This window comes from Musa acuminata, chromosome BXJ3-9 (genome assembly GCF_036884655.1).
Source record: "Musa acuminata AAA Group cultivar baxijiao chromosome BXJ3-9, Cavendish_Baxijiao_AAA, whole genome shotgun sequence".
Classification (NCBI taxonomy): domain Eukaryota; kingdom Viridiplantae; phylum Streptophyta; class Magnoliopsida; order Zingiberales; family Musaceae; genus Musa; species Musa acuminata.
The window spans coordinates 521044-534886 of record NC_088357.1 but is presented as its reverse complement, the minus strand read 5'-3'; the positions used below and the strand labels follow the sequence as shown (position 1 = coordinate 534886).

The 13843-nt window shown below is 39.7% G+C and overlaps 3 protein-coding genes across 6 annotated transcripts; 1 reads left to right on the top strand and 2 right to left on the bottom strand.

Moving 5' to 3' along the window:
- The first annotated feature begins 337 nt into the window (after window positions 1–337).
- LOC135582290 (uncharacterized) lies at window positions 338–7815 on the top strand. Of its 4 annotated transcripts, XR_010501244.1 has the most exons (12): window positions 338–407; window positions 488–533; window positions 652–734; window positions 2825–3032; window positions 4056–4372; window positions 4456–4584; window positions 4658–4785; window positions 4886–4986; window positions 5169–5260; window positions 7122–7252; window positions 7416–7531; window positions 7610–7815. XR_010501244.1 is itself a non-coding variant. In XM_065167657.1 (11 exons), exons 1-11 carry the CDS (start codon window positions 384–386, stop codon window positions 7474–7476), a joined length of 1320 nt encoding a protein of 439 aa, XP_065023729.1. In that variant the 5' UTR covers window positions 338–383; the 3' UTR covers window positions 7477–7815. The 4 variants fall into 4 exon arrangements, 2 of the variants coding, with proteins under 2 accessions (XP_065023729.1, XP_065023730.1); XR_010501245.1 differs by having other exon boundaries at window positions 7122–7531; XM_065167657.1 differs by having other exon boundaries at window positions 7416–7815.
- On the bottom strand, window positions 7703–9134 carry LOC135649374 (uncharacterized). The gene is made up of 2 exons (XM_065167659.1): window positions 8964–9134; window positions 7703–8481 (listed from the first exon to the last, which is right to left on the bottom strand). Exons 1-2 carry the CDS (start codon window positions 9016–9018, stop codon window positions 7943–7945), a joined length of 594 nt encoding a protein of 197 aa, XP_065023731.1. The 5' UTR covers window positions 9019–9134; the 3' UTR covers window positions 7703–7942.
- A 1457-nt stretch (window positions 9135–10591) lies between these two features.
- Window positions 10592–12055, bottom strand: LOC135648837 (probable aquaporin NIP-type). The gene is made up of 5 exons (XM_065166809.1): window positions 11884–12055; window positions 11574–11795; window positions 11306–11503; window positions 11180–11241; window positions 10592–11053 (listed from the first exon to the last, which is right to left on the bottom strand). The coding sequence occupies exons 1-5, from the start codon at window positions 11977–11979 to the stop codon at window positions 10840–10842; spliced, it is 792 nt and encodes a 263-aa protein (XP_065022881.1). The 5' UTR covers window positions 11980–12055; the 3' UTR covers window positions 10592–10839.
- Window positions 12056–13843: the final 1788 nt, after the last annotated feature.

Below are 13843 nucleotides of genomic sequence, written 5' to 3'. Positions count from 1 at the left end.
TTGTTTTAGTTATATGCAACAGTATCTTGATTTCTTTACCTTTTCATATATATATATATATATATATACGTTGAATCCATTACCAGCATTATTACGAAAAAAAAAGAGATTGGCGGTAGAAGTAAAATATGTTCCCTCGCTACAAAGGCGGAACAAATCCGCTCCTCCTGTACGATGAAAAATTACTGTGGGTCCCGCTGGATCCTCTTGATCTACCAATCGCATGGGCGGTATGGAGTCAAGGTAACCGTCGATGATCCCACGGGCTCCTCTTGCTGGAATTAATCAAGACCGTCCAGGAAGCACGCATCTTTACGGTTTGTGCCCATACTAGAGGGTTCCCACGATCCCTCCGTCCACCGTAGCTCGACTCCGCACTCCGAATGTGGCGGCAATACACTTCCGAGGTGACAACTCCCCGTCGTCTTCCTCCCTCCGATCTCTATTCTTCCTTCCCCTTCTAATCTTCCTTTCTTTTCCCTCGCAGAAGAGAAAGAAAATGGGGGATAAAGATTCCGATCAGAGCCTCTCAGGTACTCGTATATTCATTTCACCCCACCCCCGACAATGGATCCTCGTCGCTCACAGCCCCCTATTCTTCATGTCTTCTTCTTATGATTCCGATGACTTTCTGCCTATTTCATTGATTAGATGAAGACGAGTCGGATAAGGTCGCCTACGACCTCGACTGCTCCACCAGTCGCCAATCCCTCTACCATTCGCATTGGGTGAAGGTAACTCCCTGTCGTTTGATATTAAACAAGTTTCAAGTTAGGCTGACAAATGCCTCATCGACTTTTCTTCTTGAAGTATTTCTCATGTTGAACTGTTCCTTGCATCTCCGGAACCTATTTCTTTAGGGTTGTAGAAACGGCTTGTTGAGTTTTCTTGCAATCAATTGTTTCTCTAGCTTTTGTTGTAGGAGAGAACCTGCTAAGAATTAATGATAAGTAATGGCCAGCGGAGGTATATATTGTTGAGTGAAGGAACCTCCATATGTCAATTTGTTTGTCTTAATTTTCTGTGGTGATAGGACACCAAAGTCGTTATTTGTTTCTACCAAGCATGCCACTGGTTCACATGTTTGACACTATAGTCCTAATACTAGGACACTTGTTGTCTATGTCATGCACATTTCTGATGTAGTAATGATTGAAGAGTATCCTTGTAAATGATATCCAAAAGATTTATGTATGTGATAGACAGGATTTCTGTATAGCTGCTAAAAAACCAAAAGTACATGGCAAATCCCGCAGGTTCAGTTTTGAAACATTCAGCACAAAAAGCTTTCCTTGTTGGCTTCATACTGCTCAGAAATGTTGTAAATCACAATAATACCCTATGAAGACTATCACATTTGCATTTCAAGAATGTGGCAAAAGATTTGCTTCATCAGGTTGTCATCTTTTGACGATTTCTGTCGTGCACTCAGGTTGCACTAGTTGGGTGACAAGCTTTTTCTTCTTTCTCATCAAGTACTTTTTGTCATAATTATGTTTCATCCACAGTAACTGTGTGACCTGGATGGCATATCTTTTTCCTTTTGTGGTTTTAGTCCAAATAATGCATGTCAACAAGATAACAATTATGGCATTCGATATATAAGAAAGTTGAAAACCAATTATTTGTTGTTTGTCTTAAACTTGTTTATGGACTGAATGTTTGGGGGGAAAAAAGGATTTAGCTACATATTTGTAGGTTTTGTTATTCGTATACTACATTTTTCGTAATGTTAGTTTGCACTAACCATAGTTTCATTGATGTGCTTATCTTTTTGTTGAATCTAAGGATTTTCTCATCAAAAACACTACCATTACGTTTTTGGTTTTTTGGCACTGATATAGTTTATGCCTTAGTTGCCATAATCTTTAAAAATCATAATATGTTAGCTTTAAATTATTTTTATTCTGTACTCCTTTAAAGAGTTTTAAGAGGAATTAATAGAATGTTTTTGCCCATTGCATAGGAACATTTGCACTTAATTATGCAGCATGCTTCTTGGTGAGACTGTGCCTTTAGAGCTGCCTCCAAATTCTAAGATATAGTGGCCACAACTTTTCATTCCCTGGTTGATGAAATCATTATGTTGAAGAATATAAAATATAATTGCCTTGATCTATCCTGTTGTTTATCAGCTTCATATGAAATAAGTGCAGTAATCACTATGATCTATTATCCCTTTGACATGCAAAAGTGAGATAAGCCACTAAAATTTTTCTCTAAGAGTGGCTTCAAGGTGCTACTGATTTAACTGAACTGATAAATCCTCTTTGTCAAGTGACACATGATACTTTTGATTATCTTTCACTTCACATGAACCAACACTCAGGATCTCATGTGAACATTCTGTGATGCAATTGCTTTTTCCAGAAGTTGGAGCTTTGCTCATCTAAGTTTGAGAAAGAAAGTCACGGGGTCCATCATGATGACCATGAGTCCTTGGAATCACATCCAAGAGGACAGCATCACACTGATTCTAGCTGTGAATCTATTTCTGATGAGGTAGAGCCAGAGCTGTCACTCCAACATCATCTGTGTGATATAATATGGGGTTCAATTCCCAATTTTTGGAATCTGAGTTTCAAAAATAGCACTTTTATATCGAAAGTTCACTTTCCTACTGGATATCATATATGTGATATGTTGACAGCACTGGACATGTTACTGTGACTATTTCTGCTTTTTATTGAATTACCTTACCTCAATTTTCTTTTTAATATTTCAACATTTTTTTACTTAAAATTGGATTTTGATATTGGATTACCTTAAAATGTTTTTTAAGAATTTGGTTTCTTCATTCTCTTAATTCAATTTTTTTTTTCAGGATGACATGGCACCAACAAAGTTATCAGTTGCCTCTGCTGCTTACAAATTTCAAAGAGGCCCTTTTCATTCTGCAAACAACAATCACAAGGGAGAGTGCACGTGTTCTGCAATTAACGAGGAAGCAAATGAGTTAAATTGTTTATGTAAGAAAGCGTGCAGTTCCTCATTCATCAGTCATTTCTCTGAAGCAAAGAAAAGTTATAAAAGTACGTACGTCCTTTCCTTTGATAAACTTAGGTGTCTCATTTTTCTTCAATTATTAAATGTTCCAAACAAATATATCATTTTGAATGTCTAAAAAGATTTCCTTGGAGTGATATTTCAATACAAAGGCAAAGAGTGATATTTCCTTGGAGTGTATTTGTTTCATTAGATTTAATAGGCTTCTTGACTAAAATTTAGTAGCTATTGTATACAAGATAACTTGATGTTACATTTTGTATAATTGCTCCCTGTAGTATAACTTAATTCTCCCCTTCTGTAGGATTTCTTTATTGGCATGTGGATTTGGTAGGCCATACTAAATAAGATACATCTTCCTATCATTTAACTAGCATTATATGTTTTGAGACAATTTATCTGAATCTCACTTAGCCAGAAATTTTGTGTAATTTAAGAGAGACTGCACCACGTTTACAACCAGTTCTATTATTCAAATTTGTTCTCCATGTGGGCTTCAAATTTTTGGCTTTTGCACTAGAGTGTGCCCAACTTTAATGGGAATGACTTGATAATGTTGATTAGGCCCGGGCTCTGTTGATTTTCTAAATAAGAGGCAGGTTAGCTGAAAGTGTCCAGTGTGTTCTCTATTTCAAGCAAACCAGCTCACTCATATTTTAGACGTAGTAGCAATACACCTGAGTTCCTTTCTAAGCTAAACTGTATACCGTATTCTTGAGAACCTTCTTACGTGCTTTATGCATTTAAAGCCAAAAACATAGGATGTCGATTGCATGTCAGGGTCTCCTTGGAGATTGATTCCAGAACCCACTTCCAGGTCTTTCTTACCTTTTTTGTTTGGTGAGGAATATGCCTGCATTTATACCAAGAACCACCTCTGGTTATTGTGAAGTTTCTATGGTAGTTATATCTTGAAATAGGTTAGAGGAATTACCTATTACTAATTTTCAATTTGATGGTTGAGGGTGTGATATGCAGAATTTACCAGTTTATAGTGTTCTTTCCTTGTGCGGCTGCTGAATAAACACTCAACTTAATTTTTATTGTAGGTGGTAGGAGCAGAGACAAGCCTAAGTTTTCCATTCGAGCACAATTACACACAGCAGAACTTCCCTCATTTTGTTCAATGGACATAAATGAAGAATCTTCTCAGGAGGGATCTGAAAGCTTCAAAGAGCATAATGACCATGACAGCAGAATCTTAGAGGAGTCAAAGGCTGAGCTGTTGAGTTATATAGAGGAAGACAACCAAGATTTGCCTGTCAAGTCAGTAACTCATGAATTAGCTTGTGCATTGCCTTTGATGGCTGAACTGCTGGAAGGTTTGGAGGGGAAGAATGGACTAACTGCTGGGGCTCCATACTTGGTCTGCATCCTTCACATGCTTGGTTTTCTGACAATCTTTTTTAATAATTCTAAAATCAGCTTTTGGTTCCATCCTTGCTCCAGAATTCCAGATCAAAAAAAAGAAAGAAACATTCTTCTGGGGGGAAACAAGCTGCTCAGTTGGGTTCTAGAATTCTTGATAATGAAGATTCCCTTGAATTTATGGGAGCTGGAACATCCAGCGAGGATGAGGTACATGTTTGATTGGTTAGTTCTTGTCATTATTAAATAATATATTGTTTTTGCTACTTTCTTTCTTGTCTAGGACCACAATCAGAACCGCTTAACTCCTGCAATAGAAGATATCAAACAACAGACAATGGGAGATCTATTTCAGGAAACTTTTAATATATCAGTTGGTAGCCCTTCATTATCCAATAATAGGAATGCAGTGTAAGCATATTTATGCAGTTTATTTGGTTATGTTTGGTCAAAGTCTGACGTTGAAACAAAAAAATCTTTTAGTTATCCTGGTTCTGACCATCTTTGACAGATCTGGGTATTTTGGGAGATTGCAGCAAGTTATGCAGATTGAGAGGGATAGACATTTCGAATTCTTAAAGCAGTCACAGACAGGAGGGAAGAGCCCTCTAAGTAAGAAATATTAAATTATTTTGACTACCTATTTTTTTCGTTATATATACAAATGCTCATTTAAAGATGAGATTATGGCAATAACATCAGCTAATCAACTATCATCATTTTGTCTTTTCCTAAATTTTGCTTTATGCTGTGCATTATGATTCAGTTATAAAAATTGGTAACCATCTTTCCAGATGATTTAAGGTGCATTACAGTACAGATTTTGTCAAGAATTTTGGAGGCAAAGCTGACAGTTTGTCATTGTTTGCTTGCTGAAAGCACCAAGGTTTGGATCCTTTTTCCTGCATCTTTGTTCCTCTACACTTCCAACTTCTGTTATTATTGTTATTACCATATTTGATCCTGATGAATTTGGATACATTCAGTTTCCATGCACCATTACAATGTTGAAGAGCCAATGTTTTACTTTGTCCAGAAAAAAACGTCGCAAATTGACAGCTACGTTTCATTTTCTATATAAAATGTTTTGGAGGCAAAACAATATACTATATAATATTCTTAAAAGTTAAAACTATGTCAATAGTTCATTACCACTAAGGTGTAGGATGTGCTTGAGGCATGATCAAGCAAGATTTCTGGAAAATTGTTTATCTGTTTAGAAATAGTCTTTAATTTGTCCACGTGGCAAGAGAACGACAATGACTTTCTTAGGTTCAAGGCAAATCTCCTTTGCAATTGTGTTCTTCTTAGTTGCTTCTTGTTACACTATATATCATCCATCTTCTCATGTTCCTTGTTTATTTTTTCTCATCTCCATAAAAAGATTTAAGTTAATTGTGCCAGGCAAAATACCACCCAGTTTTACCAAGGGCTAGCAACTGAAACATACTTGAATAATTTTTTATGATGAAAAGGTCGCCGTGTAATGGTAACTGAAAGGTTTTTAAAACCTTCTTTGAAGGTTTAATACATGGGTCCCGTTCTTTTTGCCTTTCCTTCTTTGTTCATTCCTAATAAGTATATAAATTTGGTAATCTGACCGACTCTTCCAAACAACCACAAATATCCATCGACCTTATTTCTTATTGATTTTGTGCAATTTATCCAATGTCTCACTTTCTATTTTCTTATAGATTTGTTCTGATCATCTGATGTTCTTTTGTTACTCCTGAAATAATTATTTTGCTAAATTGTCTAGGCCCTGGCTATAGACAGTTAATTTCAGGTGAGGAAATATTCACTGAACTCCTGCTGATATCTTGATGCCTTATTTCTTAAATTTGGTAGCTTTCTTGTCAGACTATGCTGTTCCTGGGTTCTTATTCTTTTCTGTAAGGTCATGAAAGATTATGGCTCTGTAGGATCATTTTGTTGGGGTTCTACAAATCCCTTGTCACCACACTTATTGTTGAAAATTTTTAACTTAGTGTCGATAAAAATATCTATCATGCGAAGTAGCCATTGTTATCTAAAACTTTTCAATCTCCTCGATGAATTTTGATCTTGGAATTGAATCATACCCCTTTAGCCATTTGGAAAATCTAAAAGAGAATTTTATTAATCAGGATCTTCGTTAATTGCCAGGAACCAAGCTCCCGAGGAAGTCAGCTTTTCGTTTACAATTTTTGAAGTGTTTAATCGTATGACTACAATGCATTTACCCCTGCAAAGAAAAGAAACGAAAAATTAATAATAGCTAGTGTGATTCTGTTCTTATGGGAGACTATTGGTGTCTGTTCGAAACAGGTTAATCAGAACGGCTTAGGCTGCAGTAAACACCCAGTGATTGTTTCTTTGTTGACTAGGATGTTGGCGTATTATAAATCTCCGTGGCGATTGACAGCATGACTTTAATTTGCTTAAGTGAAATCTGATGTTGTGTGAAGACAAAATAATTCCTCTCTGTTCTTTTGGCCAGAAACACTGACAAGTAGGTTTACTTTACAACTTGCTGGATTCTTTTGTTTAGGGATGGCAATGGTTAAGAGTATTCGGATGGCATCCATTGTCCAAATCTATTCTGAGACAGCTGTGACAAAATAATTCCGCTGTCATCCCTAGTTTCGTCCGTCCTTTTTATTTATAGCATCTCTTATTTATCAAATTATATATCATACGTACACAGCTGTGATATGTACATACAATATTTTATCCTGTATGGTATGTTATATAATATTTTGTTGCAGAGCCAGCCGGGTGAGAATGACTCTCCAAAATGTCATAAAGAGGGAACTCTAAGGACAGTTATTTTCAGTTCAAGAATTTGTGGGAGCGTGGAACTTGAAGTTGGTGGCTTTGTTCGTATACACCCACCGTGGTATGAGATCTATCTTGGCGTTTCTGACACATTGATGATATTAGAAATTTCTTTTTAGACAGTCCATAAACACTGCTTAGCTTTTGTAAATATTACATTTTGATCTGTAAAACATGGAGAGAGAGAGAGAGAGAGAGACATAAACGTAGTTTCTGTTAAACAGGAAAGAGGTCCTAATCGCCAAAGAAGAGAAGATCTTATTGTGCAGTTATTTCTCGACATGATTGCCATCTACCGAAATACAGATTTTTGGGACAAGATGCGGCGGAGGAAACAAATGTCAGTGTGCAAGCTTTTCCTCGTAAAGTGAGTGCCTACCTATAGAACTACTAACCTACCTTTGATTTGTATGTGCAGTACATGGGTTCTCATTTGGATTTGGACGAAGAGGAAGTCTCCTGTCAAGCCATCCATTCATCGCGTCTTGCATTCCATTTCAGAAAAGAAAAATAAAAAGGAAAGAAAATTGTCCTAAAGTATCGTTTCCAACATTTGGTACAGCCAATCGTCAAAAAAAAAAAAAAAAGGCCCTGCTTACGTTTATTACATGGGCGTACAAAATGCTCCAAACACGGGATGTGACGGCTGCCCACCGAACAAAGTATTCCGAGGCCACCATCAAAAGGCATCAGATTCTTGAGCACATCAAACTGGAAGGAATCGCCACCTAATTAAAAGCTACTCGCCAACTCAGACGATGCTGCAAGCATTGGGATTCTCCTCGCTAAATATGGTGGTGAGGCGATGCTCGTCGGTGGCAATGCGGTAAATTCCTTCACGTATAGGGGTAGGATAGTAGTGGTATTCACCGCCGAAGTACTCCCTCCGTTGCTCGCCGTCCTCCCATCTCGGCGGCAACGGCGACGTCATGTACCGGTAACCTGACCCGTGGGGCGGAACCAGCTCGTGCAAGTCGGGGCCGGACCGGGGTCCGACATCAAACCGGACATGGACGGATTCTTTGGGCGTGCGAGGACCATGATGAGGGACCTCGTCCGGGTGGTCTGGTCCATGGGCGAACCGGACCCGGCGTTGTTCCTCGGGCTGAGTTGACGGAGGAGGAATCACAGCCTCAGAGTGGTGCTTTGAGACTCTGGATTCTGATGGCATGATAACCACGGCAGGGCTGTCGTCGTTCCAGGTCACGTGCTTCGCCCGGGATGCGGCATGGGAGTATGTCGGCGGCGATGAGTACACCACGGTGGTGGCTACTCCACGCCTCTTTCTCCCTAGCAACGAAAGTATAGAACACAATAAGGAGAAGAAAGCAATTGTTGATCCTAATTGCTCACTACAAACATGAATGAGATGTTAAGGTGAAATAATATTTATTAGGAGCCGACTGGGTTGGCATATCCTTTGGATCAAGCAAAGACTAAGTAAGGTCTCATGGGCAGGCACGAGAAAACATAGGAATTGTTGTATTCTCGCTAGGGATTTATTATTACATGGGGGAACTGAACAAAAGGATTTAAATGATTGTTCGTGGCTGTCACTGGTTCTGCTGGTGTTTCGTTGTATCAGTTATTAACTATATCTTGGACGAAATGAAGAATATATATATACAGACAGTGGTGTAGTTAGTAATCTCTTGTCACTGCCGTCTCATCTAGCGATTACGGAAGAAACAGCCATTGCTAACGTCTGATTCATTAACTTCATACAATTAATTATACATGCAAACCACAAGAAAAAGAGCAAGAACTAATACCTTTGCACTTCCGGAGTGCTTTGGACACCATCTTGCCTATGGGATAGCAACCCATCTCTCTCTCTCTCTCTCTCTTTCTTTCCTTCTTCTTCTTCTTCTTCTTCTTCTTCTTCTTCTTCTTCTTATTGTTATTGTTATTGCGCTCTCTCGCTACATCCTCAATTCTTCATCAGATATGGATGATGGGATGACTCTTTAAATAGGTTAATTGCAGGAATCTGATAAGAAAAGAGGGAAAAAGAATAAAAAAAAAAGGAATAATGCGCCAGCCAGAATGGACTTTGGTTTCCACCGAATGGAGAGAAAAGAGTGGTCCTCAACTCACAGTCCATTCATCGTCTCAAAATCCAACAGGTAGAACCCTCCTGCATATATTCCGATCCTTGGCCATCCTCCTAAAGCTCCTTTACATATTCTCTCTCTCCCGTCCTTTCCCCCACGACATCTCTTCTGTGTCTGGCAGTGAGTGGCTACGAATTGAGTTCCCTAGGTAAATTAGATTCGACGCTTAGATCAATATCGATGTACGATCATCGGAGAAGAAAACATTATAATAATAATATAGGTAAGTAGGCGTTCGATGTTCCATAATCCACATAACTACAATTGATTTTTTTAACTAGAATCGACATTAATAATATGTGTAAGACCACAAAAGTTGCCTTTGATATGCTTTTGGATGTCATGAAATCTAATGATCTCCTTTCATCTTCTTAGAGGAAGATTAAGATGTCATAGAATTTGAAGCCTTAAGAACAAGATAATGACACGCATTAAGCTTTTTATCACTCGATGAACAGGTATAGTTGTCTTGCAGCTTAACTTGTTTATGTACTGTTGGTGTAAACAACTTCAAGCCGTGGCCTCGGGGCTGACGCGGCTTGGTTCGGGTCCGAATGGTGGGGGATCTCCTTGGGACGTTCCTCGATACTACTGAGGTGGCCGATCGTGGTGTCCCGATCGGGACGAGGTCGCTGTCGCTGTTTCCCCCGGGAGGGAACCCCCGCCTGTGTCTTTGGTGGAACCTCCGACGATCAAGTTAGTGGATAGTCGCGGGGGTTTCTTTTGCTCTCTCCCATATTCTCTCGGAGCACGAGAGTTTTTATAGTGAGGATTACCGTTGTATGATGTGTCTGCCCGTAGGGAGCAGGATCGTACTTTTGGTAGCGTCTGACATTGCCGTTGGCGTGGCGTGTTGGATCGAGCCTGAGCAAGGTGTTAATGTGCCTCGGTGGGCGTTCTGGTCCGCATTGACCAGGTGCCTCGTCAGGTCAACAGAGGCGAGAGGCGTCATCCGGGATAGCTGATGTCACGCAAGTCTTATCGCAATTATTACCCTCATCAGGCACTACTTCGTAATGACGATTCCAACTCAATTAGTTTTGTCTTGTTAGTGAATTAACTAAACCTTCATTTTCTTCGTCTAAACTTGAAATGTTCATTTCTATCAGATTCAATAGCCTAGTATGATGGATAGCCAATATATATATATATATATATATATATATATATATATATATATATATATATCAGTCGTTACGACTCATAGGTTCCTACGATCCTTTAGGTGTTCATATGTAATTTATGTAATTCATATGGTGTTCGATGTGATGAACAATAGATTGCAAGCAGTAATATAAGAAAGACACAACTTGAGGAACAAAAAGGTCAGCATCTCATGAGGAAAGTCCACAACACAGATGCAGCAATGATTCTTCTCTTCATCAAGCTTCCTGCTTCCTTCCCTCTCAATGCTTCACCTCCTCTGGCTGCTTAATTTCCAGGTATACATCATCTCCCCCCTACCTGTTGCTGTACATCGAAAGGCGATCTCAAACATCGTGCTGGAACTCATAAACATGCTCGTTCCATGCTTCTAACGATTTCGAGACACGCTCTTGAGGAATGAGCTGCTCTTTGTGATCTCTCGGAGCGGCTTGTCTGTGTATCTAACGAGATTGTAAGTAAAACCCCCAGCCAGAGTACCTATCATTGGTCCTAAAACGTAGGCCCAGATTGCCTTGTAGTTACGCATGACGATGGCGGGTCCGATGCTTCTTGCAGGGTTCATGGACGCCCCTGATATCGGCCTGTAATACATTGTTCATCACATCGAACACCATATGAATGTGAGATGTATATTATGTCCTTTGCATGCAGATTCGATTCAGTAAAACTCTGCACATAAAAAAGGCAGCCGAAGAATAAGATGTTACCCGGCAACGAGGACATTCAACAAAATTGTGGATCCGACAGCAATGCCTGCTAATTCCCCAATCTGCAAGACATGATCGAAAAAGATCAGAGGAATCGAGATGCGACGGAGGAAAACATACGCTTACAGCTCTGGTGTCTGTGGCCACGCCAGAGATGACGAACATCAGGAGGAAAGATATGATGATCTCGAGGACGAAGGACTGCACGGCTGATCCAACCGGCGTAGTTCCGTAGAAGTGCTCTGCTTTTGGATCGAACAACAAGTACACCGCCCCACTTGCGAGGATGGCTCCTACCAACTGAGCTACCATGTAAAGAGGCAGCTGCATGCATACAAATCCTCAGTCAAACAAAGGAAAGAGATGAGAAAAACTCGAGGAGTTGGGAGAAGACCTGCTTGAGAGGGAACTGCTTGAGAATGGTGAACGTGGTGGTGACCGCAGGATTAAAATGAGCACCGGAGATGTGGCCGACAGAGTAGACCATCACCATCACTACCAGACCCCATGTGATGCATATTCCTGGGAACGTCACCGATCCATACATTTTGTTCACCACCACCGACCCACATCCTGCGAACACCACAAAGAACGTCCCGATGGCCTCTGCCAATAGCTGTCATTGCACCAGAGCCATCGGCCAGTGATTTCTGGGAGTACAGGAGGAATCAGCAAAGGGAAAACGACGACGGTGAGAGACACACCTTCTGAGCAACGTTCACCATGGCAGCAGAGCAGAGGCCGGAGTCGTGGGTGGTGACTTCTTCCACCTTGGTAATCTCTTCGTCGACCGAACACATGGCATCAGGGGTTTCAGGACTCTGCTTCTGTGGAGGGAGTATATGGTGGGGTGAGAGGGAAGGCTGAAAATGGATTGCCAGGTAGTGTGGTGATGGAGATGAATGATGCGCAGAATTTATAGGAGTCTCGAGGCGACGGATAGATAGAGTCTCTAAGGATAACCATTAGAGGTGTGGTTGGCCATGTGTTGGCGGAGTCCTCAAAAGTAGGGGGGGCTAAGAGGATACGATGCATGGCGAAGCGGCGAGGAGGAAGGCAGGTGGAGAGGCTGTGCTTTGTGTCAGCCATCAAACGCACTGATTGTTTTGTGGTTAATGTTGATGAAGTAAACCCAAAATGGAGACAAATCTGGTTTCTGTGCTTTTGTTCGGTGGCCCCCCCCTTTTTTTTTTTATCGATTGATGAGTCAGCTTAGTTGATCCATTATCGTAGGTGTAGACTCATTTAGGTATCTTTTCCTGATTAATGTGAGAGACTTGAAGGGGTGAGATCACATAGGTTATTTGGTTGGAAGTCGTTCTGTAGGTGAAGACCTAATTCGGGATGGTGGGTAGGCAGACTGGGTTCTTCCTAGTTGCAGGGTTCCTCCTTAGGGTCTGAGTCGTCTGGGTGTCTTCGGATGATCGGTGATCCTACATGATAGGTCAGAGCTGGGGGTTGCTCGATGCAACCTCTCTGATGCTTAAGTCAATGAAGGGGAGAAGATAGTAGTGCAAGCTATATGATTGAATTAGCGTGTAAAGAGCCCCCCATCAATGTGAGTTAATGAGTTTCTTTTTATACTTGATCCATAATCCTTCTTACTAGTTGACTTGGGATAAGATCAGGTTAATCACTTGATTATTATGGTCTCTGATCTTGATAAGATGGGGCGATTATTATGAGTCATTGATGCGAGATGCATTGGGACGCATTGAAACGTCATTTTGGGGTCGATGACTTGGAGCCTTGCTTGGGTGTTGGCCTATATGGCAGATGAGTAAGCACGTGACAAAATTGTCCTTATCACCATCATAATTTTTTTCCTCGCAACTATGTATATCTTGAAAACCATGGATATCACCCTTCGTTTTGTGCATCCCTACACATGTAACATTTCAAACCCTTTGAGGTCTTTATTGTATTTCCTTCCATTTTGTATAACTCTTAATGTAATCTTTCTTTCATCAAAATCATGCAATCCAGAGTAACTTTTAGAACTCCACTTTCAACCTTATAGTCATAACCTCGAGAATCGAAAAGACTAAATAAAAAAAACATAAGTCACATCCTTCAAAATATATATATCATACTTTACCAACATTCATGATCTGAATCATATAGTCATCGTCTAGACTCAATTTACTAGTTATCTTATCATTTAGTGATTAAAAATGATCATTTTAAGAACAAGTATGAGTAATATATGCAAAATATGAAAATCAATTCTTTTGAAAAGATATATCATTATCCATTATGAGGACATATCTATCGCCATCTATTATAAGATAGCACTCACCAGCATTTTCTTTCTATTTTTTTTCTTATATAATTCTACTTGATATGTTCGTACTCTTTACATCTATAGCACTAAACATCATTCAAAGATTTAATTCTTGATCTAGATCTCTCATGCTATTATCCATCCTGTCAAAAAATCTTCCTAGTCGACTTTCATCTAATGGCTTATTATATATATTCTCATATTTATTCTTTTTCCTAGTAGCATGAGATATAAAGCTTCTCCAACTTATTTTAGAGTTACTTTATCCTTCCCATTATATCATCTCTACAAAGTTATTATAAGAGTCAACGAACAATGGAAGAAGCAATAACGTCTTATCTTCTTCATCGATCTTCGTATTATATTTTTTCAATTGATCT

Excerpts from the sequence above, each read along its gene's own strand:
- LOC135648837 (XM_065166809.1), bottom strand. The coding sequence starts at position 11,979 with ATGTGTTCGGTCGACGAAGAGATTACCAAGGTGGAAGAAGTCACCACC. Across the intron at positions 11,796-11,883 it reads TGGTGAACGTTGCTCAGAAG|CTATTGGCAGAGGCCATCGG; the intron begins GTGTGTCTCTCA and ends GTGCAATGACAG. Across the intron at positions 11,054-11,179 it reads TTGAATGTCCTCGTTGCCGG|GCCGATATCAGGGGCGTCCA; the intron begins GTAACATCTTAT and ends AATGTATTACAG.
- LOC135582290 (XM_065167657.1), top strand. The coding sequence starts at position 384 with ATGTGGCGGCAATACACTTCCGAG. Across the intron at positions 4,373-4,455 it reads CTGCTGGGGCTCCATACTTG|AATTCCAGATCAAAAAAAAG; the intron begins GTCTGCATCCTT and ends TCCTTGCTCCAG. Across the intron at positions 4,987-5,168 it reads AGGAGGGAAGAGCCCTCTAA|ATGATTTAAGGTGCATTACA; the intron begins GTAAGAAATATT and ends CCATCTTTCCAG.
- LOC135649374 (XM_065167659.1), bottom strand. The coding sequence starts at position 9,018 with ATGGGTTGCTATCCCATAGGCAAGATGGTGTCCAAAGCACTCCGGAAG. Across the intron at positions 8,482-8,963 it reads AGCACTCCGGAAGTGCAAAG|GGAGAAAGAGGCGTGGAGTA; the intron begins GTATTAGTTCTT and ends TTTCGTTGCTAG.